The 24,165-nt window shown below is 37.1% G+C and overlaps 1 protein-coding gene across 4 annotated transcripts in view; it reads left to right on the top strand.

Annotated features, from left to right (window-relative positions):
• Positions 1-24,165, top strand: part of KIF13A (kinesin family member 13A) — a 116,426-nt gene that overhangs the window by 70,139 nt on the left and 22,122 nt on the right. For 3 of the 4 annotated variants that reach the window (XR_009957644.1, XM_062569920.1, XM_062569918.1), the window contains exons 12-26: positions 1,025-1,135; positions 2,166-2,300; positions 3,711-3,841; positions 5,520-5,606; positions 5,705-5,871; positions 12,330-12,540; positions 17,311-17,473; positions 18,136-18,276; positions 19,906-20,055; positions 20,578-20,742; positions 21,277-21,450; positions 21,827-21,978; positions 22,103-22,235; positions 22,346-22,492; positions 23,496-23,534. Coding sequence is in view for 3 of the 4 variants with exons in the window: in XM_062569920.1 (XP_062425904.1) it covers positions 1,025-1,135; positions 2,166-2,300; positions 3,711-3,841; positions 5,520-5,606; positions 5,705-5,871; positions 12,330-12,540; positions 17,311-17,473; positions 18,136-18,276; positions 19,906-20,055; positions 20,578-20,742; positions 21,277-21,450; positions 21,827-21,978; positions 22,103-22,235; positions 22,346-22,492; positions 23,496-23,534 (2,106 nt within the window). In the remaining variant the exon portion in view is untranslated. The remainder of the gene's footprint in view (positions 1-1,024; positions 1,136-2,165; positions 2,301-3,710; positions 3,842-5,519; positions 5,607-5,704; positions 5,872-12,329; positions 12,541-17,310; positions 17,474-18,135; positions 18,277-19,905; positions 20,056-20,577; positions 20,743-21,276; positions 21,451-21,826; positions 21,979-22,102; positions 22,236-22,345; positions 22,493-23,495; positions 23,535-24,165) is intronic. The other variant, XM_062569919.1, reaches the window with a different exon arrangement.

Here is a 24,165-nt window from a genome sequence, read left to right on the forward strand (position 1 = left end):
ATACTGTTTAAAAAAAAAAAAAAAAAAAAAAAAAGTACATTTCAGTGTGAACATGTAGTGCTTAAACTTGATCTTCATGTAAGGAATAATGTTCCTTATATAAACAGTTCCTTACAGGCTGAAATGGGAATCTGTCTTAGAAAGGACTATTTTACTTTTTTCCTGATTAAGAATCTACGTTTGTACTCTAATCCATATTTTGGATCACAGCATATTTTTGTAATTGATCCTTTGTTATTGGCAATGAGCAAGTTGACAGATTGTGGTTAAACAGTCAGTAGGAAGTTGTCCAAATTTTTGCAAATTTTTTTTCTTCTCTCATTGCTTACACCTTCTCTTCAGAACAGTTATGTATGGTTATAGACCAGGCTATTGAATTGTTCCTGATCTCTGGAAATCTTCAAGCTCCTTGCTTTTGCTTCCTACTGTGATCCTATTGTGAAGTGGGAAGCCTCTGTTAACTCCAGTGCGTGCCTGCTTTTGGATGTAATCAACAATATCAGTTTGAAAGCTTTAACGAAACTTTAAGAACACTTACAAAACTGGGGTAGACTGGAAAGCTAAATATCAGGACAAATTGTATTTCAAATAACTGTAAGACAAGGGGCACCAGAGCTGATCATTAGCTAATTAAGACTCAAGAGTTATTAAATACTAGGTATTTTATACAGACACTGAGGCCTGAGTGACCATGTCCTGACATTTCCTTAGATAATAAAGTTTCAGTAGTTTTTGTGGAGCTATGTAGATTTTCAGCTGTTTCAGATCTGGGCTAATTATTGATTGTTTTTTTTAATCTTCTTCCTTTGCAAATTACTAAAATAAGTAATTTGTAATAATAAGTAAGTATAACTATTATAATTATAATAAGTAATTTCATCTTTTGCAATAAAAAACATAGTGGGAAAAGCTGAAATCTGTATTGGCAGTGTTTGATATTCTGTTGGTGTGTGCAACTTCCTTGTACCAGCAGCTGTGGCAAAGTGAAGAGAATCTTAACTGTTTCACTAATTCTGTCTTTTAGGCCATGAAAGCTCCAGAACTAAAGGAAAAGTTGGAAGAATCAGAAAAACTAATAAAAGAGCTAACAGTCACCTGGGAAGAAAAGTTAAGGAAAACAGAAGAAATTGCACAGGTAGTTCAGAAATTTCAAGTAGGAAAGGTCAGGTAGTCATTAAAGTAAGTCAGCTGAATTCCATGAGCTCCAGTGGACTATGCTGTCTTCTCTACTCGCTGTTTTGAACTCCTCTGGATTTTGGGCTCTTCCCCATGCTTTTCATTTTTTCCACAGTCTGAACGTTATTAGAAAAAATGTAGTTGTGTCATGGGTGTAATTGATAAAAGATAATATTTTATTCTAAAACAAAACATCAAAATATATTAGGGCTGCTTTTTTGTTTATAAGACCATAATGTAATCTTGAACATGTTTTCCATGAAGTCACTACAAAATCAACAATTTCAAAAGGATCAGAATTTGAGGCAATTGTTTACACTTTCTGCTGCTTTTAATGTTTTAATGACAGGAGGAAAATGTGTATATGCATTGACTAGTGGTAGTTTAATATTATTTTCTTAAAATATTTTTTTTACGATTTCAATTTACTTTTCTGTTGTTTTTACCATCTATAGCTTGGAAAAATAATGGGTATTGTTGGCTTCCCTTTCTAAGCCTAATTTTCCAGAAACATGTTTTGGTGTAACAACTGTTTTTGTGTGTGTTTTTGTTTTTTTGTTTTTGTTTTTTTTTAAGCCTTTCCGCAAACCTACTCTTCTGTGACATGCTTTTCCCACAATTACCTATGAATAAGCTCATCTTTGTAATCATTGCACATACTGAGAGCGGCTTTTAATTGAAGCGTAGAGTCAAAGCCACATTCTATTACTTAAGAATAGCTCAAATAAAATTGATAGGGCTTCCTTAAGTAAGCACCATTTTGGATAAGCAGGTGTTTGAGGTTTAAGTTTATTTTCAGTGTGTAAAAATAAATTCTATTTTAAAATATAACACTTGATCATTGATTGTTATCTTGGATTCTTTTCTTGTTTCTAAAGTGCAGTGCTATTTCTAGTAGCAATATACAAAATGTGTGTTAAGTTTTATTTATTTGGTGTACTTGTCTCTACATATTGCAGTAGGCAATATTAACCTACTTTTGTTTGCAGGAGAGGCAAAGACAGCTAGAGAGCATGGGAATATCACTAGAGTCATCAGGTATCAAGGTTGGAGATGACAAATGTTATCTTGTAAACCTGAATGCAGACCCTGCGCTCAATGAGCTTTTGGTTTATTATTTAAAGGTAAGAATGCAAACAGGATGTTGACACAGAACAGAAAAACACTTGTTTGTGATTTCAGTTTGTGGTTAAATTCATCAGTCAGCATATTTAGATTTTTAAGACTATTTGCAGCCAAGTAGCACAGGCCTGCTTCTACTGCATGAACTTGCATTCTCTCTTTCAGTTCAGCTTACTGGTTTCCCGACTGATCTCCTGATTACAAAGGGAGAAGTAATGCTCAAAGTGTGCTGTGTTCAGATAAATTCCATCTCTTCCAGGAACTGGAATTCAGCCAGGAACTGAATAGGACTCCCTTTTGGGTTAAGCAGTATTGCTTCTTAAATTAAGAGCGTGTGTGTAAGGTGCTGTTTTCTGTTGGTTAACTGAGGAATGCCATATATTCAATTAGTTAAGCAAAAGGGGAATATGTTTAGTTGTAATCAGTAAGAATAAACATGCTCTGTAATGAGGGAAAAGTAAGCTTTTCTTTCTCTTTTTTTTTTTTTTTTTTAAAAAACATCTCTGTTAAAAATATACAGACATACATTTCCCTAGTGCCACTAGCTTCCATACCATTCAGTTTAGCATAGCCCTCATTTCAGAGTGAAATAGTGTCAAGTACAAACCTGACAAGGCTGGCTAAGTAGGCAGAATTGTGGAAATGTAAGCTTCTTGTCAACAAGATAGGAAAGACTATCCGTTTTATAACTAGCTTTCTGTTTTCGTGGCAAAGTTTGGACTACTTTGAACAGCAGCAGATGAAGTATAGGTTCTGTACTAACTGTAAGGTAAAGCATTTCAGCAGGACTTACAATAATTATGTGGAGATCAGTATGCTCAGTTGAGTTTCTGTATAGCTATCTTTTGAAAAAGCAGCCAGCTTTGTGCACATTGTTTCACTGTCCATGTAGTCCTGTCACATATGGCTGTAAGACATGCTTGGTTTTCTTCGCTGTAGGTGTTACCTCACATACATTGTATATAACGTGTGTATGAGTGCATACATATACATACGTGTTTATATAGATATTAACATCTATTATATATGTGTATACATGTAAATATATATAAATATGTAAGTGCACATATTATATGTGAGTGTATATATACACAAAAATGTGTGTGTATATATATGTGCATACACACACGTGTGCAACCATAGCTTATGAATATTTTTAAATCAGAATTTGTATGTCAGCTGCTCCACTTTTGCTTTATATAAACTATATTGAAATTAAATACAATGCAGAAAAGCAGTTTTGTGACCTTTACAGTCTTTGTATCTGCTGTGGCACTGTTTCTGCTATGTAGAAGTGCCTAGCAAAAGATCATAGCCTGTGGATTTTGCAGTCTGAGTGCTACGGCTAATATTGTTTTAGTTGTATAAACAGAGGTAGTTTACTTGTCTCTTAGTAATGACTTGTTTTCTAGGATCACACAAGAGTTGGTGCAGATACCTCTCAGGATATACAGCTATTTGGTATAGGAATTCAACCAGAACACTGTGAGATTGATATTGCTTTAGATGGAGAAGTTACACTGACCCCAAAAGAAAACGCAAGGTAAGGAAGATTAGCAACCACTTATCCTGTGAAGGATTTGCTTTTTTCATTACCAGATGACTTGTGTATTTTTATTTTACAAGACCAGAAATATCTTATGTTCTGATCAATTAGTAGCTTCAAAATAGATGACTTAGACACCACCCTGTATCATGAGGGGCTGTCAGTGCTTTGGCTCACAATAAACCAACAGAAAAAGATATTCAAATAGAGTGAGGAACCATTGCTTGTGTGTATCTTAGTAAACAGGATGACCAAGATGCTGCTAGTATCCCAGCCTCTGTGGTGGGATAGTAGCCTGCAATTTGATGATGTGAGGAAGGATGAATTCTGCCTTTGAGTACTTCGTGTTGCAAAGTTCAAAACAGGTCAGTTTTTGTGAGAGAAGAGGTGGTTTAAAGATCTAAAAACTGCAATTATTGTTGTGTCTAGTAAATGAGGTATGAATCCAAGTTTCTTGTTTTTGCTTCAGTATTTTAATTGCTTCTCATTTGGGGGGCATTGTGGCTTCTTGAGTAGAGTGTTTTAAATGTCTTTGATGCTTCATCTCTAAAGGCATGTGATAAGCTGTACCTTTGTCCTAACTAATGGCCTTTACAGCTTGAGTGAACTAATCTATATTCTATATATGTATGAGAAAAAATGGTTTGAGGGACACCTTTTTATTTTTTAAAAAATTCTTCTACTCTGCCTTCAGTAAATTACCTTTTAGAGGTAATTTACATCTTTGTTCTTGCCAGTCAAAATGACTAATTTCCAGTACTGCAACTCTATGACCACAAGTCTGAATACCACCTGCTTGAAATTTTGTACAGTAGGCTGCAGAATAAAGGCACATGTCAGTGGAAAAAATATATAATACTCGTTGCAGAACTCATGCCTGTTCTGCAGTGCTCCTTAAGATAAGGATCAACAGAAATTCAGTTACCAGAATTTCAGTGCAAAAATATTTGGTTTTAATCCTGCTTACATGCTTATGTTGACTTGAGAGTGCTGAATTCAGAACATTGCATCTGAAAAGGCATTTTTCATTTTACTTAGGACTGTTTTTCCCTTTAAAATAGTGTCCTGCTATAAGACTCTCACATGCAAAAGTTGAACAGCTCTATCTTTTCCGTTTTATGAATACAACTTAAATACAAAGTAGATGCAAATACTGTGTTCCAGATGCTCACAAAAGTAGAGCTTTGTTAAAACAGTAGAAGCTATTTGCCGAAAGTACAAAACTTCAATGTAAGGGTCTTTTCTTATGCTTGGATGCTTTATATTTTAACAGTATGTTTTACAAACGTATGCTGACTAACCTATATCTTAGAGATCTTTGTCAGCAGGATTTGCATGCAGCTAAGTTTACAAAGTGTTTATAAGAAACAGACTGTGACCCAGTTTGTGAAATGATCATTAAAAAAAAATGCACTTAATATTGCAACCTGATCTGTATGTTTAGTGAAGAATTGGAATAGCCAAAGCTGGAGGGAAAGGCTTTTTGTGTTTAGTTGTGACAGGAGAAATCACACTAACTTTCTCATTTATTCTTTAATGAGACTCTCTTTGGTTTGTGCATCATATGAAAAAAAAAATAGTGTGTAGATGAGGGAAGCAGATGAGATCTTGTAGTTGCTTTTCAACTTTTTATTTTCAGGATTTCACCAAAGTTTTATTTTCATTTTTCTTTTAGGTCGTGTGTAAATGGTGCACTCGTATGTTCTGTCACTCTGTTATGGCATGGAGATAGAATTTTATGGGGAAATAACCACTTTTTTAGGTAATAGTTTATATTTATTTCCCAGACTCTTGCAGCCTGTTTTCTCTTCTACTGTTCTGCATAAACTTTTTAGAAACTAAATTTTAATTCTTACACAGAATCAATCTACCGAAGAGGAAACGAAGAGACTGGCTGAAAGACTTTGAGAAAGATGCTCCGTTAGGGGAGCATGATCTGGATGCAGCTAGTGAAGCTTCTTCGGAACCAGACTACAATTATGAGTTTGCACAAATGGAAGTTATTATGAAGACACTGAATAGTAACGGTAAGGGAACTGCCAGATCAGAGCCTAAAGGCTGTTTTGGATCATCTTACAAATCCTGCGTGGAACTTAATTTCTAGGCACAGCAAGTCTACTTATTCCAGTGCCCTCTGCGTTTTCGGGAAAAGATATTTTACAGAAACAGTGTTATGTGCGAATATAAAACAAGCTGTCTGAGAAATAAGAAAAAAAATTCACTTAGGCAACTAATAGTTACTTTGTATGCTGATGCGTAAGTTTATATTGGTACATCTGCTGTCCTTTATAGTGGAGCTGAGTTGTAAACATATGCATGTCTAATCATTGTCTAAGTCATGCTAACCTGTTGTTTTAGCAAGCTACTGAAGACAAAATGTTCTAGCTATCGCTTAATTAGGTTCATCCTTCCTCTTGCATCAAATATTACTGATAAAATTTCAACCTTATTAGAAAGACTATAACCAAAGCAAACCTATAGTCAAAAATGTTAGCTAGCATGACTTTAACTTGTGATAACTTTTCAATTCAAGTAACTTTAATATTTATTTGTTAAAATCTATTGTGATGCTTTTTTGGACAATTATATCAGACTGTAAAATAATATGATACTTTATAGCTTCCAGAAGCCAAATCATAGTTCCTATGTTATAGTACAGTATGAAGATGTAATGAAAAACCTAGTGGAGTACTGAATGCTTTGTACAGTTTTTTTAAATACTCAAAATTTGAGTGGAAAATATCTTGTTTTTTGTCACTGTTTAAGAAAATGCAGTAGATATTTCGTTGCTTTGTGTTCTGCTTTCTTCATATCTCCCCAGTATTGTCGGTTTGCTCTGTTTTAGTTGTTGAAATACAGTATATACTGTTTTCTTCTCCTCTTACTCTTCTGCTTTCTCTGTTTTGCTGCTGAGTATAGCATGATGATTTTGTGCGTGTTTGATTCTCTAGCGATAGTTTATTGTTTTTCTTTACGGGTTGCTTGTGTGAGTGAGAGTACAGGGTCAGTCCATTTAGACTGACATGAGAAACCGTTTTGGTAATAGAGATATTCTTATTATGGTTCACTCATACTAGGAGATGAATTTCAGATGAATCTGCCATCCTGGTGGTCTTCAGTGTTGTCATCCCTCATGAAGATTTTGTTGCCTGTCATAAGGCCTCAAACCATCCCATATCTGTGCCAAAGCTGGGACAAAGGTTTTGAACTTAACTGGCTCATGCATGAGACTGCTGGAGTAATTTGAAAGCGTTAACTGATGCCTGATCTGCTTGTTACTAACCAGAGGTTTGAACAAGCTGTAGCAGTTTACAATGAGTCAGCATTGTGAGGAGGGGCACATTTTTTGATTTCCATGTGTTACTATCTAGCTGTTGAAAGTGATGCTTCAAAACATTTTAAACATCTTTATAGATGTTCAGTAGGCTTTTTTGATTGTGATCCAGGCCTATCTGTGCGTGTGGACCTTGCTTTTTATTAGATGTTTCCTCCCTAATGCACAGCAGAGGTTTGCTGTCATACATGTTGTACAGTTCCAAAGGAGTTGTATTACAATTATTCTGCTTCTCTCTTCCCCTCTCTCCCTCCCTCCTGCAAAGATACTGTTTAACTAAGTTGGAGTAATGAGCAGATGATAAAACCCTGACAAAACAAGTAACTATGATCTTTGATTCCCAGGTTTCTTACATAGCTAGGTAATGCAGCTTCTGTTTTTCTTGTTGGCAAATGTAAAATATAGATTTTTCTTTTTCCTGAGATACTCTCAGATTGTTGGATAAGACGTGACATGAGTATAACTTAGTCTCTTCACTATTTAAAGTAAACTGGGTCTGTCTCAATGTCATTCTTCCTTAAAATGAAAAATAAATGAGGGGAAGGGAGAAGAAATAATATGCAAGAGCCCTTGCTAAAAATATTTGAAGATGGTTGGTTCTATCACCTATCTGCTCTGGAGAGACCTCAAAAAAAAAAATATTTTGAAAATTGGATAGATAATTATTTATAAAGATATGTGGTTTTGAGGTTTTTGCATCAGTGGTTTGAAGCAAGAGTTGTATTTTGTTTTTTCCTTGATGTAGTTGAGAAAAGTAGCTTTCTTCAGTAAGCAGCCTGGCTTCTCCATAACGCAAACACTAGAATTTACAACATGTAAATTCTATACTATATACTATTCATGGCTATAACAATGTCATGTATTACATCTTTCTCTAGAAAAGCTCCCAGGAAAATGTTGAACTTTGAAGACAATTGTGAACAAACCACCCAATTTTCTCTGCCCTATTCAACACGTTCACTCTCACTGTGAGGTTCTGTTAGATTAACCTTGTATGACAAATGTGTGATGCTGGTCAGAAAAGGAATACATCGAAAAAGTTTACTTCATTACTGTATGGATTTTAGGGTTGAAGTAAAGTTTGGTTAGGTTATGCAGCCTCCCAGTTGAACAAGAACAAACAAAAAGTTGCAGCTGAGGTGGGAATTTTGCTGCAGTTTAGCAAAGCAGCAAATGCTGCGTGCTTCTCCTAGCTAGCCTGGAAAAGTGCACATACATGAAAATCTTGAAGATTTTATTTAGCATTGTTGTTGTTAAATTAATCCACTTGATTCACAACAGTAGCTGAATTGTAGTAAGATAATGAAATACTAGTCACCCGCTGAGAAAGTAAAATCTTTTAAATGTTAATATTCTAATACTTTGCGGGCAATTTGCTGCATATGAATGGTCTTGTCAAGGCCAGCTGAGTTCTTCCTGCATGAATGTTTAAAGAGTTGGGGCCTTTAATACTATACTGAATTTACTGAATATTTGTCAAACACTAGTAAAATCATCCTCTGTTAGACTTTGCATGAGGGATCCTAAATTAAATCTCATTTAAACACTATTTCCAGATCTGAATTGTGAAAAATTTCATTGTTTATAGCTTCCTCTGGTAATTAGATGGTTCATCATTTACACTTTTTTTTTCTTTTCTGCTATGAAAAGTTTGAGTTCTCCTGTTGAATCTCATTTTATAGTTAAGTTGAAGACTTCTCTTCTAAAACTAGGAATTTGAATTGTGTTGAAATGCAAAATGTAAATGCCTGATATTGTATAACATCCCTCTACTTTTTTTCTTTTCCAAGTAGTAGTGACTTTACTTTTTCTACCTTGAAAAAGATTAGAGTTTTGCATCTTGTGCCACATATTTTCCACAGTGTAACTGTGGGCTAAAAATGATCCTGTAAATCTAGGTGACTGAGAATTTCACTTTTATTAAGGAGTTCAGAATCACAGAGTAGGAGAGGTTAGAAAGAACCTCTGGTGATCATATAGTCCAACCTCTGTGCTCCAAGCAAGGTCATCTACAGCAGGTTGCTCCGGGCTCTGTCCAATAAGGTTTAAATATTTCCAAAGATAGAGAGACTCCACAGCTTCCTCAGGCAAGCTGTGCCAGTACTTGGCCATCCTTATTATTAAAAAAATATATATATTTATATTATTTTGGGTGTTTAAGTGGAATTTCTTGCATCTGTGTGTGCCCATTGCCTCTCATCCTGTCACTGGGCACTACTGAGAAGAGTCTGGCTTCATCTTCCTTACTCCACCCATCAGATATGTATACATGCTGATAAGATCCCCTAGAGTTTTCTCTTCCCTGACTGAGCAGTCCCAGCTCACTCAGCCTCTCCTCATATCACACTAGATAAGAGACTAGATGCTCTGGTCTCTTAACTATCTTCGTGGTCCTTCAGTGGACCTGCTCCAGTAGGTCCCTGTCTCTGGCCCCAGCACTCCCAGCGTGTCTCACCAGGGCTGAGCAGAGGGGAAGGATCACCTCCCTCCACCTGCTGGCAGCTCTGCCTTAATGCAGTCCTGGAGGCTGTTGGTCACTTTTGCTACAAGGGCCCATTGCTGCCTCCTGGCCAACTCAGTGTCCACCAGGACCCCCAGGGCCTTCTCTGCTCTCCAGCTGGTCGGCCCCAACCTGTCCTGGTGCAGGAGGCTGTTCCTCCCCGGGGCAGGGCTTGGCCCTTCCCCGTGTGCTGGACTTCCTGAGGTTGCTCTCTGCCCCTTTCTCCAGCCTGTCGGGGTCCCTGTGAGTGGCAGCACAGCCCTCTGGTGTGTCAGCCGCTCCTGCCAGTTTTGCATCACCTGCCAACTTGCTGTGGGCAGATTCTGCCTCATCGCCCAGGTCATTAATGAAGGTGTTAAACTGTTCCCTACCATTGGGATTGGTCTTTGAGCAGTTTAGGAAACTCGTGTTTCAGTGACTCAGCCTTAAATTCATTTCCTGTGTTTCCAAACACATTAAAGAGCTTTAATTTCTTCCGTGTCTGTTCTCTGTCTTCTCCTTAATATCTGATTTCGTAACCACTCTTACACAAAATTAAAACTGTTTAAGGCACAGTATAGTAAAATGTATTCACCTGCAGATAATTGTAATATTATCTGGATAAGTTAGGATGATTATGATGCTACAGATCAACATTAATACCTTGGTACCCCAAAATATTATAGCTCAGTTCAGTCGATTGTTTTTGTCGTACTGCATGTTCAGAAGCTAAAAATCACTCACGATCCTTCTGAGAATATCATGTTCTAAAAAGTAGCGTTTGTGGTTATTTTAAGACTGTTCTGGATCATGTAGTGTTTTGCAGTTTGGTTGCTATTTATACTGACCGACTTTTAACATTACACTTTGTAATTGCTGTAATGGTGGTGTTTTACAGTGCTTTTGTGTGAAGCCAGTGATTTCTTTCACTAACAAGGATAGTGTCACACTAATGACTTGCAGTAGTGTATATTTATTTTCTGCTAAAAATAAAGTAGTACTTTACACTAATCTTAATACTTGGGGGGAAAAAAAGGATGCTGGGAGGGAAGTACAAATAACAATAGAACTCTGGAGTGAAGCATTCACTTCTCTGGCATTTGTCATAGAAACATTGTGAAGTCACCTACTTATCCATGTATGTTAAAATCACAAGTAGTGGCTTAAATTATCTTAAGCAAAATCGGTCTGAATAATTTTAGTACTAAGTAAGTTATTATGCATTACTTTTTTCAGTAATGCTACATTTGCCTGTGAACATATAAAGAATCTCTTTTTAGGGGGCCGGGGGAAAGGGGTGTTATGCTGAACATCGTACACTACCATGAGTGAACACCCTGTAGAGCTTTTCATATGAGTTAATATTTAATGCTGTAGTAACCCAACTTTTGTTTCATGCAGCATTGTAGCATCTGGCAAACTTGTGCAAAACTTAACTAGGAGGGGTTTTTGGTAGTCAAGGCAAGATGATTCATAACTAAATCATGCTTTTTTTTTTCTTTGAGAAACATACCTTCATTTCTGAAATGGGATGATATAATTGAATCTAGATGTGTCCCCTTCCCTCTCCTGCTTCTCCCTCTACCTTGTAGCAGCTGGCATCCTTCAGAGTCACTGTAGTGCTTTTTTCTTTTTTCTTATTTGCAAAATGGAAGAGGTATCACAATCGTTTCATCATTTTAAGGCTGAAGTTTTACATTTGAAAATCGTGAATGGACCCAGAGCTACTGTATTACTTTCTCTGGTATTCTTCCACTCCTGCTATGGAACTGGCTCCTTTCCCTTCCCCTCCTGATACACATTCAGTAATGTTAGGAGCAACACTGTCATTCAGGAGTACCCATCCAGGCCTGTGCTCTTACAATGCTTTTTTTCTTTACTCTATTTAGGCTTTCAGATGTACATGTATGAAGCAGATGTATACTGGCAGTGTATAGAAGTAGCTTATTACATTGAATTGCTCTTTCAGAGCAATTGTATTGTGCCTAAACCAGAAATATACCAAGTAATGCTTCTTTAATTTGAAAGCAGTTCAAGTTAACTGTAGCTGACAGACACAAGCAGTTTGTGTTTCAGGCTGGATAGTTGCTGTGGATGGTACTGAGATGAAATGTGGTTTGCAATACTAAATGCAGAAGTCCCCTAGAGGATGTACTTTGCTTCTGTGTTGCAAAGTGCACTGGCTCAATGCCATGCATGACTAGATTTAGACAATTTGCTTGTCTCAGTTTTCATCTGTTGTGCTCCATCATGTTTCATTCTCTGCCAAAATGGAGAAAGTAAATTGCTTTTTCCTTCCTTAAATCATTTCCTTTTCTGGTTAACGTCATCTTCCCTTGTGTTTTACTTTGTTTCCTTATTTTCTTATTAGTTTATCCCCTTTTCTATCTATTCTTTCTTTCCTACTGGGATTCTGGAACATACTGTGAATTTACAATACTGAAGTTTGCAGCTGGATTGAGTCTCAGCTATTGCTCTGTTCATTTTGCATGTCTTATTCTTTCTTGTTTGGATTTATTTTGGCTTTTGGACTGTGAGTTTTAAAAGGCAGTGGCCATCCTATGTTTGGAAAGAGCTTGGGATATCTTGATTGCTGTTGCCATATAAATAATGAAAGCATTTGTTCTGTAGTGCTGAAATGACACATTTTTTTCATTTAATGGTGTTTTTAGACCCAGTACAAAATGTGGTCCAGATCTTGGAGAAACAGTATTTGGAAGAGAAGCGGAGTGCTCTTGAAGAGCAGCGGCTGATGTATGAACGTGAGTTGGAACAGCTACGGCAGCAGCTTTCTCCAGAAAGGCAGCATCAGCATGGTAGTGATAGACTTTCCTATGCTGCTCAGACTGCACAGCAGAAAGTAAACCTCTGGACAGAAGAGAGGTGAGAATACTGGAGTTAAAACAAATGAATAAGAACAACAAAGGGTAGGATGTAAGTGAAAGGCCGAGGTTGAACTATCTGTCAAACTTTTTTTTTAATAGCATTAAACTGCAGTACAAGATCTGCCTTCACCAGAGTGCAAGAATTTCATTTAGGATTAAGTTCTAGTCTTTGAAGTGTATACGAAGTCTTCTGTTTTGTTTGATTTAATAAACCATTGAAATAAGGATTTAGCTTTTATTGGTCAGTGTTACAGCATTTTTTTAGTAATTCTTAAAAAAAAAAAAAAAAAAAAAAAGCTACTGAAGTGTTTGTTTTTAGCACTTACAGATTAAGTAGGTTCTGGGAAGAAAGGAAAGGATATAATAGGGATGAGTTTGTCCATGTGGGCTAAGGAGTCTACTCAAGTCTGTTCTTTGTTGAGAGTATACAATTAAAAGAGTATTTTGCAATCCAGAATCACACACACAAAAAGGAGGCCTTAAGTTTTGTATGTATGCATTTCTAAAAGTAAGCTCAGCTTCAGAGGACTGCTATAATTGAGTATTGACGAATAGTCGAATACAGAAGCTACTTGGGAAGAAATGAAAGAGGAGGCTTGCTGTGAAGTGAAAAGGCAGGAGCCCCTTTGCAGAGGGGCAGCATGGCACCTGAAGACAGCCTTGGTGAAAGATTGTCAGATGATTAGCAGGAAAAATTTAAAAAGTGGACTAGGAAGATGTGAGCAGAATTTAAGCAATGTGCGCATGTTTCCATCCTGAAAATGAGAAAAACTTGGTTTTGGTATCAGTGGGGAGACAAAGATGTTAGCTTTCTGAAGACGAGTTCTAAGGTCAGCAATGAGAAATGATTCAGATTTCAGCTGCCATGTTTTGGTAAACAAACAAATAATTCTGTCATTGGGTTTGTTGAGAAGGAAGAATAACCAGATGTACTAGTAGGTTTTCTTACATTTTTCTTTCTAGCTCTATTTCCTGTGAATGTTTGTTTTTTAAAACAGAAGCTTCATTATTTATTCATTTTTTTTTCTGAACATGGTGACTTCAAGTACTCCATCTTGATTACTTTGCCTTTATTCTTTGACATAAGAAATCCTTGTACAAGAAAAGTCTAAACAAAGTACACCAAGATTGTGTTTCAGCTTTCAAATTCGGAATGTTAGAAATAGAACAGATGTAGTGCTATACCCTGTTTGGTTTAGTGTTTGTGCAAGGTCTTGTTTTGTAATTCCTGCCAAATTTGGCCTGGGGAGGAAGAAGAAAAAAAAAAAAGCTAGTCTGCTCACCCACTCACCAGTGATGACTACAGTGTTTCCCATGGCAAGTATAGGGAGAAGTGTTGCTGTTTCAGCTTTAATTAAAATATTTTTGTTCCATAAGAGCTAAAAACAGAATCTTTGTATTGTGAACTGAATGTAAAGCATTGCAGTGTCATGGTTGTGATTTTGCAGACTGTCTTAGTAGTATGGCAGCAGAGTGAAATAAAATGCACTCTGGTTGGAATCATTCTTGCTGTTCAGAATTGCCTTGAGCACAGCGAAGCCATCATAAAACCTTTGATAATTCACTTCAGTAGCAGAAGTTAAAATTGGATTTATTGGCAAGGGAAGGGATACCTATAGAAAGACAAGAATGAGAGGAGTGGGAAGTGGTAGAAACCTTTTTGACTGTCCTTGACTATGGAGAAGAAAAAGTTACAGGTGATCAGCCCAAAGTTAACCAAGCACCACAGGAATTTACTGACACACACAATGAGAATCCAGAGTGGTATCAAGCATTGGTGTCCCGTCACCCTTGTTTTCTCAGTAGTTGCTAGAAACTACTTTGGGAGGAGCTATGCTTCGAACAAGTGTTTTGCCTCTGGAGTTCAGGGTGATTACTTCAGTCTGTATATCTCTTGAATAATTTGAAGACTGTGATTACTGCATAGTTTGGAGGAAAAAAAAAGAAAGAAAAACACAAATGCTATTTGTAGTGGTTAGTAAGGTGTCTGGTAATGTTTTTCTGGCACTTCCATTGAATAAGCAGTTTTCTGGGAGAACTAATTATCAGTTTCCTGTCCTCCAGAATATCATCTTAGGTTTACATTTTTCTTCTCTAGAAGAGGTTCAGGCTTCTGAAAAAAGGAGGAAAATTTTGGATCTTCTTATTTTAAAAAAGTAAATCTTAAGAGAATTTCTGCTTTAAGAGCATGGCAACATAGTTCTGATAGGGTGTTCACTAACCAGCTGGCTAGAGTGTGAGAACTGCAGAAAAGATGGGAAGATTTTATATGAAGAACACGTAGAAGAGCCAAATGCCTGGATTGCAAAGAGCTTAATTCATGCATTTTGGCTGTGGGTCTGCTGTCACTGCTAGTGGAGCTGAGCTCTTTTGGATCTGCCAGCATAATGAATTTGTTAAGTATCAGATGTAGGCATGTGATGATGTCTGTCAAACCAGCTAGAGCACATTACAGTTTATTCAAGCTTTATGCTGACAGCAGAAGGACAGACACTACCTGATCTAGTATTAAAACCTATTGGCATCATAACTTTGAACAGATGTAATCTATCAGAGGGAGTTTGTACTGGAGCAAAGCTTTTATTTGTTTGGACTCAGCGTTTTACTTGAGGTACTAAGAATCCCAGAGACTTGCAATGACACCTTGGAAGTGTCAGATTTGATTTTTTTTTCCTTTTTTTTTTCTTTTTCTAATCTTTTATCTAAACTGTTGTTTCAGGATTTCACATTCAGTGGCTTTGGTTCATGTCCTGATAGAGCTTGGTATATGTTTTGTTATAAGAATTATGAAGTCTCATCTGAAAAATACTTTGCTTGCCTAAGTTTCTGGAAGTGCAGTGGCACAGCTCTATACACAAAAGCAGAACTATAGCATGCAAAAGATGATTACTGCCTGTAATAATAGTTTGGCTGAGCTACTGTAACCACTCCTGTGGTCTTAAACTATTCCTTTCTAAAAAAATCTGTCTAAGAAAAAACTAGTGCTGAAGCGTCCCCAAAAAGCTAACTAGGTGCAGGTTAGCTGGATAATGGAAGGGACTTGGATATAGCTGGATCCCATGCCTCTTGAAGTACTTAAAAATCAAAGCTATCTTTTCTTTCTCAAGGTAGTCAGCTGCAACAGTGGCTGCAGGTGTAATACACTCTCAGCATAAAGCACTAGTTAGTGAGTAATTCTCGACTCTACTTTCATTTTCTGGGTGAATTAAAAATTATAGCTGTCTGTGCAGTGTGTCACTCCTGTAGTCAATAATTGCTCATTTAATCTTGATGGTCTGGATAACAGAAGCAAGAGGGACAGGGAAAGGAATCCTCCATGTAACAGTAGGAGCAGACATGGAGTAAGCAGACTTAAAAATCTCCTAATAGTAGCAGCCATATAAAATCCAACAAAATCTGCCACTGTGGGTTAGGTCAGGTAGGGGAGAGATACAGAGCTGCATGCTTTAGCGTGCTGAAGGCACTAAAATTCAGAGCAGCTTGCTAATGCTGCTAGTCATTTCCCACTTCCTGTGTGATACTGTATGAGGAAACTGCCAGAGTGCAATTGCAGTTACCCAGGCTGTTCTTTCAGCTGTCTAAAAAAGGTAACCACTCAAGAAGAATCCTTTCTGGGAGTAAAAGGCATATTAACAGTTCTTCATAGTTTGTGCTATAAAGATCTGAGCTTATCTGAATAAAGGCAAATTGGCAAACTTTAGCCATATTCGTGGCAAGGCCTAGAAGAGTTCAATTGTTCCTTCCAGCCTTGTCACTAATGTAGTGTATTTTGTAGAAATTAAAAGTATGTGAACAGTGTGTTTCAGTAGGATTTAGCATAGGAAAGCTGAAAAATTGTATACAGAAGTGGTAACCACTGAAATATCTGATACTTGATCACAAAGCTTGTGCAGGAGATAACAGGATACAGTAAATGCAGCTGGGATTCTAAAGAAATTCTAAAGAAAGGCAGAAAGGGAATTTTCCTCTCCGTTTCCTCAAAGGATAATTACACAATACTTTAAAGGTAAACCGAAGATGAAGATCCTAGGTGAGAGTGTGTCTTTGCATCACAGATGGAGACACAGTATGTGTCACAGCAGGTTTGCCAGGCTTTACGTTAGAATAGATTTGCTCAGACGAGCTTTCGAAACCTTTTTGGAATTTGTCTGCCCATTGCAGAGAGTGCACAAGTTATTAGCTGTACTCACTCATTAGTTGCAAGGTACATCTGGTATACAGAACGTTCAGGGGTTTTTGTATGTCCACTTGAAATGGCTGAGTGTATGCAGGGAGTTCTGGGGCTGTGTAGCACTGCGAGGCCCACAAAGCCCCTGTTGTGATGTGAGGGGGTGGCCTACAGGGACTGCGGGTGCCAGCATCTTGATCTGAGGAAAACAGTTTTATCAAGTATCATGTGCAAGGACTAGTAGTTTCTGTGGAATATGATTCCAGATTAAAGGGAAAAAAAATGACTGCAATTATTTCATGCCTTGAAATTTAGGGATATCTCTAGGGCTTTTAGCAAATTATCATTGTAACAGCACCCATAGTACTGTGCCCTTTTAATTTGGTGAGAAGTGCTAGACTTCTCTCAACAGTAACGTTTGTTTAGTATGTGATTAATGCTTTTCAATGAAATTGTCTGACAGAGTTTGTTAACATAGTGTTATACAGCATTTCTTCTTAAATTTGTTTCAAAAAAGTCTTTGTTAGCCCCCCTATTTGCAACTTTCCAATAATAGAAATAGGTTTCTGTGTATTTTTCATGTTACCTACTGCACCACAGGGATGAATTGTTTCGACAGAGCCTGGCTAAGCTTCGAGAACAGATAGTAAAGGCTAATACACTGGTGAGAGAAGCAAACTTCTTAGCAGAAGAAATGAGTAAACTAACTGATTATCAAGTAACACTTCAGATTCCTGCTGAAAACCTCAGTGCCAACAAAAAGGTAATAAGAACAATCACAACTGGAAAATGAAATAGTTCCATGGCTAATCTAAAATATATATAAATATTTAACATTCATATAATTTGAGGACGTAAAATATTCTTTGTCAGATTATGTAGCACCCAGAACATGGAGGCTACCCAGGTTTGATACTTAGAAAGTGAAAATTAAAATTAGACTGTAGAATTAAGTATGGATCTTGCTGTTCCTTCAAATGTATGATAACCACATGTGCATGCAGTTTGTGAACAAACATTTGCATTATGTTGCTATGAAGTCTAGGTACAATGCTTCATTTTAGTTATAGTTACCTTTGCAAAAATTACTGATCTTTGTTATAGTACTGTACAATTTTTGTCTTGATAGTTTTCTGGTTGTAGTATTGCTGTAAATATAGTATCAGTTAAGATAGTATAGCTGCTATAACTGATTTGAGTGAGATTATTGTTAATGTTTTTGTCCTTCTGTGGTGGATTTTGTTCACCACAGTAACATCTGCTGGACCTTTAGAGCATATAAGGCTGTATATGAGAACAGATATAATATGGACAGCATGCAGAGGGAAGCTGTTTATATTGCAATATAATTTGAGCGAACGGTTAAGCTACTTATGAGCCTTTCCTGCAGTGATTTTTTTTCTTTTTGCCTCTCCTCTGGTTTAGAGGGGTGCAATAGTAAGTGAGCCTGCTATTCAAGTGAGAAGAAAAGGAAAAGCTACTCAAGTGTGGACTATTGAGAAACTAGAGAACAAATTGATTGATATGAGAGACCTCTATCAAGAATGGAAGGAGAAAGTTCCTGAGGTATTAAATACATACTTTTTGAAATATATCACAGATTAGGTTTGTTTTTGTTTAACCCCTTTTAATATGTTATACAGATAAAATGAAAGACTTCACATATAAAATGGTACTGGTTCATAACTTTTTTACCACGATACTAAACATTCAGAATGTTTAACACAGAGTAAAACAGGGCTGTGTTTTCTCCCCACTTGTATTCTCAAACATAATTGTGCTGATACTAGTAGTGACTCATAATATCAGCAAGAACATGTATTTTACCTGGCATGATGTAGGTACCATGAAAATGCACCCTAGCTCTGAATGGAACCAGAGAGCTATGTTAGAAATGGTGATTGTATCACTGCCAGTATCAAGGTTAGGTAGGCAGACTGGAGAGTGCTCATGCCATTTAGACACCCTTAAGGTGCAGCAGGCATAGCTAGGGGTAGAACCTGCTGATAGTGTGAAATATTCTATAACTTCATTAGTACATCCCTCAACATAAAAGCAGTGAAGTTATCAATTGAAGATAGATGGTTTTGACAGAGAAACTGAAGTAAAGACTAGTGACATTTCCTGGGAATTTAAGTAACAGGTTAGCTGTTAGCTTAGTTTGCCAGAGGACATCCTGTAAATATCTAGGTAGAAGTGCATAAGGAGTACCTCTTGCTGTCTTGTGGCTGATACAGGGCATCTAAACTACTTGTATCAAGAATCCTTCTCAAATATGTTTGAACAGTCCTTGTTCCTGTGTTACACGCTTTGGGCAGGACGATGGAAATGTCTGAAATCATAACACGGGAGGTGGAACACCTCATTTGTGCCCATAGAAGACAATGGTGATTTTCCTGCTGACTTTAGTAAGAAATGATAGCACATCCTTCAGTTATAATAATACTTCTTCCTGAGCTGGGATGATCATTTTTTTGACATGTGACACAGTGCATGTATTCTATGTGATGCATAGAAATACGTAGGTCAAATGTGTGTGTTTGAAGAGGAAAGAGGAGGAGAAGGGAAGGAGCTCATATAAGCAATAATGCTGATATAAGCCATCAGTCCACTGAGGAGTGGATGTCGTACCAAGAATTTGCATGAATTACTTGTGGCGGTGTATGGGGTGCTTGCATAGAAAAAAGCTGCAGAGATGATCTCAGCTTTGTGGGAGTTATAGAAGCACTTGTAGGTGTAAGTGAGACTCATCCTGCACCTACTCTTTTGTCCTTTTAGTGGTACCCAGCAGCCAAACCAGCTATGCAGCCTGAGAAAGTTTTGTGTGTTCCTTTTAAAATGAGTAAATAAAACAAAGCAAGGTGAAACTTCTTGAAATCAATGGCTATTTTGCTTGCTGAGGCTAAAACCTGGTTTGTCTGGACACTATTACAGAATGTAGATTGTGATATTGCTATTTACCTGCACAAGAAAGGATTGTGCAGTGTCTTATCTTAACAGTTTTGTTTCAGATTGGTGTGACCCTAGACTTTTTATACTTGTAACAGAAAGAGAGAGAGAAACATTTGTAGTGACTTCATTTTTGTGCCATGATATTTTACTTTGTGGTTATTTGATTCACTGTCCTCCCGCCTTCCCTCCTCTCCTCCGTGGAGCTTACAGTCTTTGAATAACTTCTGTGTTTTTCAAAAACAGATAAGGAAGATCATTGGCAAAAGAGGTGATCCTTTTTATGAAGCACAAGAGAATCACAACTTAATCGGTGTAGCAAACGTTTTTTTGGAGTGCCTTTTCTCTGATGTTAAGCTTCAGTATGCTGTGCCCATCATCAGCCAGCAGGGGGAGGTAAAACTAAATAGTGCCTTAATGCATGGTATGTTGTGCTAGGAAAGATTTGCACCTGTGTGGCTGCTGCTGCTTTTTGCTGGAAGACTTAATGTATAGCACTTTTTAAACAAAAAAGCAATGCTTATCATCTTGTTTCTCAATGAATAAGTGTTTAGTGAAGTGATATGTGTATTTTCTGTGTAATTGCTTAAAGTTGCTCAGCTATTGAAAGTCTAAAATTTCTAATATCAAGTAACTAAGTAAAATTAAACATCTTAAGTTTTTTGATGTATAGCTGTGGTCCTGAGTGATTTTTATGTTGTGTGTGAATCATAAAGGTGAGTAGCTCTATATAAACAATTTCTTCATATTCCATTCTTTTTTTTCCCCCCCTTCATTTTCTTCATTTGGTAGTTGTGAGCCAGACAGTTCTAACTGCCTAAGTTGCCTGTTTCTGCACACCTTCTGAAGTTAGTTATCTGCCATCTTAATGTCTTTAAAGCCTTTTTGCCTAGGTATTTAGTATTTGTCTCACCCTAGGTTGCAGGACGGCTGCATGTTGAAGTAATGCGAATCACTGGGTCTGTACCAGAACGTGCAGCAGAAGGAGACGACTCATCCGAGAACTCTAGTGAGAGTGGAAGTCTGGAAGTCATGGATAGCAATGGAGAAATTATTCAGAGAGCAAAAAAGCTCTCCTGCAGGGTAAGCGAGAATGTGGAATGAAGTTATATAGGTACAAAGTTGCAAACTGTTCTCTAGTTAGTCTAATGTAAAATAGTAAGTTATGTAGAGTACTGCATGCATAAAGTTCTCTAAAGAGAAAAAGAGAGGCTTAAACTGGATCCGCTAGAGTCTAGCTCAGTCTAACTGGCCATAGTTGCCCCAGCTGAATTAATTCACTTTAGTTTCTAGTATATGTAGGCTGACATCATAAATACTGACATTGCCAAGAAGGGCAGTCCTTGAAACACAAAAGAGGAAACAGTTTTTCCACATACCTGTGTCTTTTGTCCATGTTCTTGAGTTTCCAAAGAAAGCATATGTAATGTTGAGCAGGTTAGATGTGTATAACTGTTTTTCTTGCATCTGTGTTTCTTTAGAAACTTTAGAATCTTCAGAAAACAATTTTTTTTTCTTGGCTGTTGATACCTTTGGCTTAAATATTTAGTCTTTAAACACTTTACAACTGAAGAGGAAATAATCATATTTCTGAGAGGACTTGTTTTATCTCCTCAGGTAAAAATAAAAGAAGCAACTGGATTGCCACCTAACCTTTCCAACTTCGTCTTCTGTCAGTATACATTTTGGGATCAATGTATATCAACAGTAGTGGCACCAGTGGTAGGTCCAGATGTGCCTTCACCTCAGAGCAAGGAAGCTCATTTTACAGTGACCTTCTCTCACTGTAAGGTAATTGTTTATATCATTAAATACTCTTATCAGGAGGATGGTATATTTGAGGAAAAACTAGAGTTTGAGCCTTGTTTTCCTTGAGGGGGGGAGGAGGAGGGAATCCAGTCATATAACTAATGACTTTTTACTATACTTTAGATGCAATAATATTTCACTTCATCACCTCTCTAAAAATGCAACAAAATGGAAAAAATTATAATAGATCTTTTGAGTTCATCTTGTCATGTCATCAATCATGTCATCTTTAATGTGTATGGAAGCTATAGTTTTTGTAATGAGATCTTATTATATACCTGTTTGATAAGTTCAGTAACTCTATCAACTGGAGTCAAATTACTTCATCTGAACGTGAAGTTTTTCGCTTTGTTTCCAGGACTATGTGGTGAATGTCACAGAAGAATTTTTGGAATTCATTTCTGAAGGAGCTCTTGCTATAGAGGTTTGGGGTCACAGATGTACAGGCAATGGTAGCTCTGTTTGGGAAGTTGATTCTCTTCATGCCAAAACTAGGACACTGAGAGACAGGTAGGAATACTTTACACAAAAAATGTTTCCATCAGCTTTCCAAAGGCTTTCTAATACTTACAGTGCTAGCAGAAATTATACTGTGGTAAGACAAGCATTAGTTTCTGTGGGGATGTCTTTCTAGGTGGAATGAGGTAACTCGACGAATAGAAATGTGGATTTCCATACAAGAACTGAATGAGATGGGGGAGTATACTGCAGTTGAACTCCATCAGGCAAAAGATGTAAACACAGGGGGCATTTTCCAACTTAGGCAGGTATGTATCTTTGTCATCTTGCTCATGCTTAAATTAATTTCGAATTTTATGCTTATTTTCTCTTTCCCTTTAATTCCTCCCCTGTGTTCTCCTCTTGATTACCTGTTCAGGGTCATTCTCGCAGAGTTCAGGTGACAGTGAAGCCTGTACAGCATTCAGGAACATTGCCTCTCATGGTAGAAGCAATTCTTTCAGTCTCTATAGGTGGTGTGACTGCCAGGTCAACTAAATTGCAAAGAGGCTTGGACAGCTACCAGGTAGGACAGTTACTTCTTCAGACATTGTGGGGTTGCATGATTTTGTTTTTTGTGAGTGTGTGTGGGGGTATTTATTTTAATTATTCTAAAGTCTGCCCAAAGTAGTTTCAAAAGGGAGCTATACTATTATCTTGCAGGTTTACACTTAAAATGTAAGCATATGGTGCTGAATCTGCTTCTTTTTTTTTTTTCCTTCTTTCTCAGTTAAATACTGATTATAAGTGTGATATTTAGATATACACAAGGCAGTAGGAGTATGGAAGAGATGGGGTGGTTCTCTTACATGTGTGTAGGGATGAAATGAGTAACAGTTTTTTTTCTAGCTCAGTTTTCCTCAATTAAAAGGGATGCTGAAAGTTGAGGAGGAGAAAAATAGGAAAAAGTAGTAGTTCAATGGGTGGAGAAAATGTCTCATAGTGAGATACTGTTCATCTTTTCAAAATGGGCTGAACTTGATCCGCATCAGAAACAGTCATGACTGAATGCCAAAGGGCTATCTAAGCTAGCAGAGCAAGGTCTTGATAAGAATAAATGGCTTGAAGCTGATACTGGGCAAATTCATACTGGAAATAAAGCACCCGTTTAACAGCAAGGGCAAAGAACAAGTAGAAACAGACCACCTAGTGCAGTGAGGAAATGACTGGGTGTGTTTGTCAAAAGTTAAATTCAGAACCACAAGTAATTAGCCTAAATGCAGATGAAACTGTAAAATATAAAGGCTGGTGATATACTAGATCACTCCTCTTCTGGCACTATTCTATGCTTTTTTTTATGAATATATTCACAAATACTTCAGTCAGCTGAGATGCTGTACTCTATAACAAAAATCTGATTCTACCTATTAAATAGAACTCTGGTGATTTGAATTTTGTAACTTCAGTATATTACAATTTTCTGTGGCAGAAATGTTTGTATACCAGTTTTAGGGTGTTTCTGTGAGTCTTTGTTGAGAAAAAAAATGCATGTTCTTTTGTGTTTTACAAAATTTATTTTCTTCTACCAGAAGGATGATGATGATGGTGGTGATATGGATAGTTACCAGGTATTGCTGCTGTTGCTGTCAATCCTATGGCATGGGGCACAGCTAATGCTAATAGCCAGCAACTTTCAAATGAATAAGCATACTGGAGCAAGCAAAAGCAGCTTTGAAATATTCTATGCATTTCAGAGGCTACCTGGGCTATAAAACATTGCTATTTCAATTTACCTTGTGACTTTATAATCTCGCAGTGTACTCTTTTCTCTAGTACTCAGCAATCAGCTCTTCTAACTGGCTACATGAATTGCTATATGAATAAAAGCTTAGCAACATCAATTTAGAATGAAAATAGTTTCCATTTAATATTTTAGGAAAGAAAACTGCAGCTGCATGAATATTTGCCAACCAAACTTTACAGCATAGGGGTTTGGGTTTTTTGTTTCCTGTTTTCCTAAAGAAAATCTCTTAACCTTTTAAGTTGTACAGTTTTCTGAAATGCTAGTGGTGAGAGAGAATGGAAGTGTTATGAGTGTGGGAAGTACACAAGTTCTGTGAAACATTTTTCTGATTTAAGCTCATATAAAAGAAAACAAACCTTGAGCCTGACTTTCTATGTGATAAGTAGATATAGGACAGTCACAATTTTAAAAGCACAAAAGGGGAGTCATTTAAGAGATGATAAAGGGGAGAAGGG

The sequence above is a fragment of the Rhea pennata genome, chromosome 2 (genome assembly GCF_028389875.1).
Source record: "Rhea pennata isolate bPtePen1 chromosome 2, bPtePen1.pri, whole genome shotgun sequence".
NCBI lineage: Eukaryota > Metazoa > Chordata > Aves > Rheiformes > Rheidae > Rhea > Rhea pennata.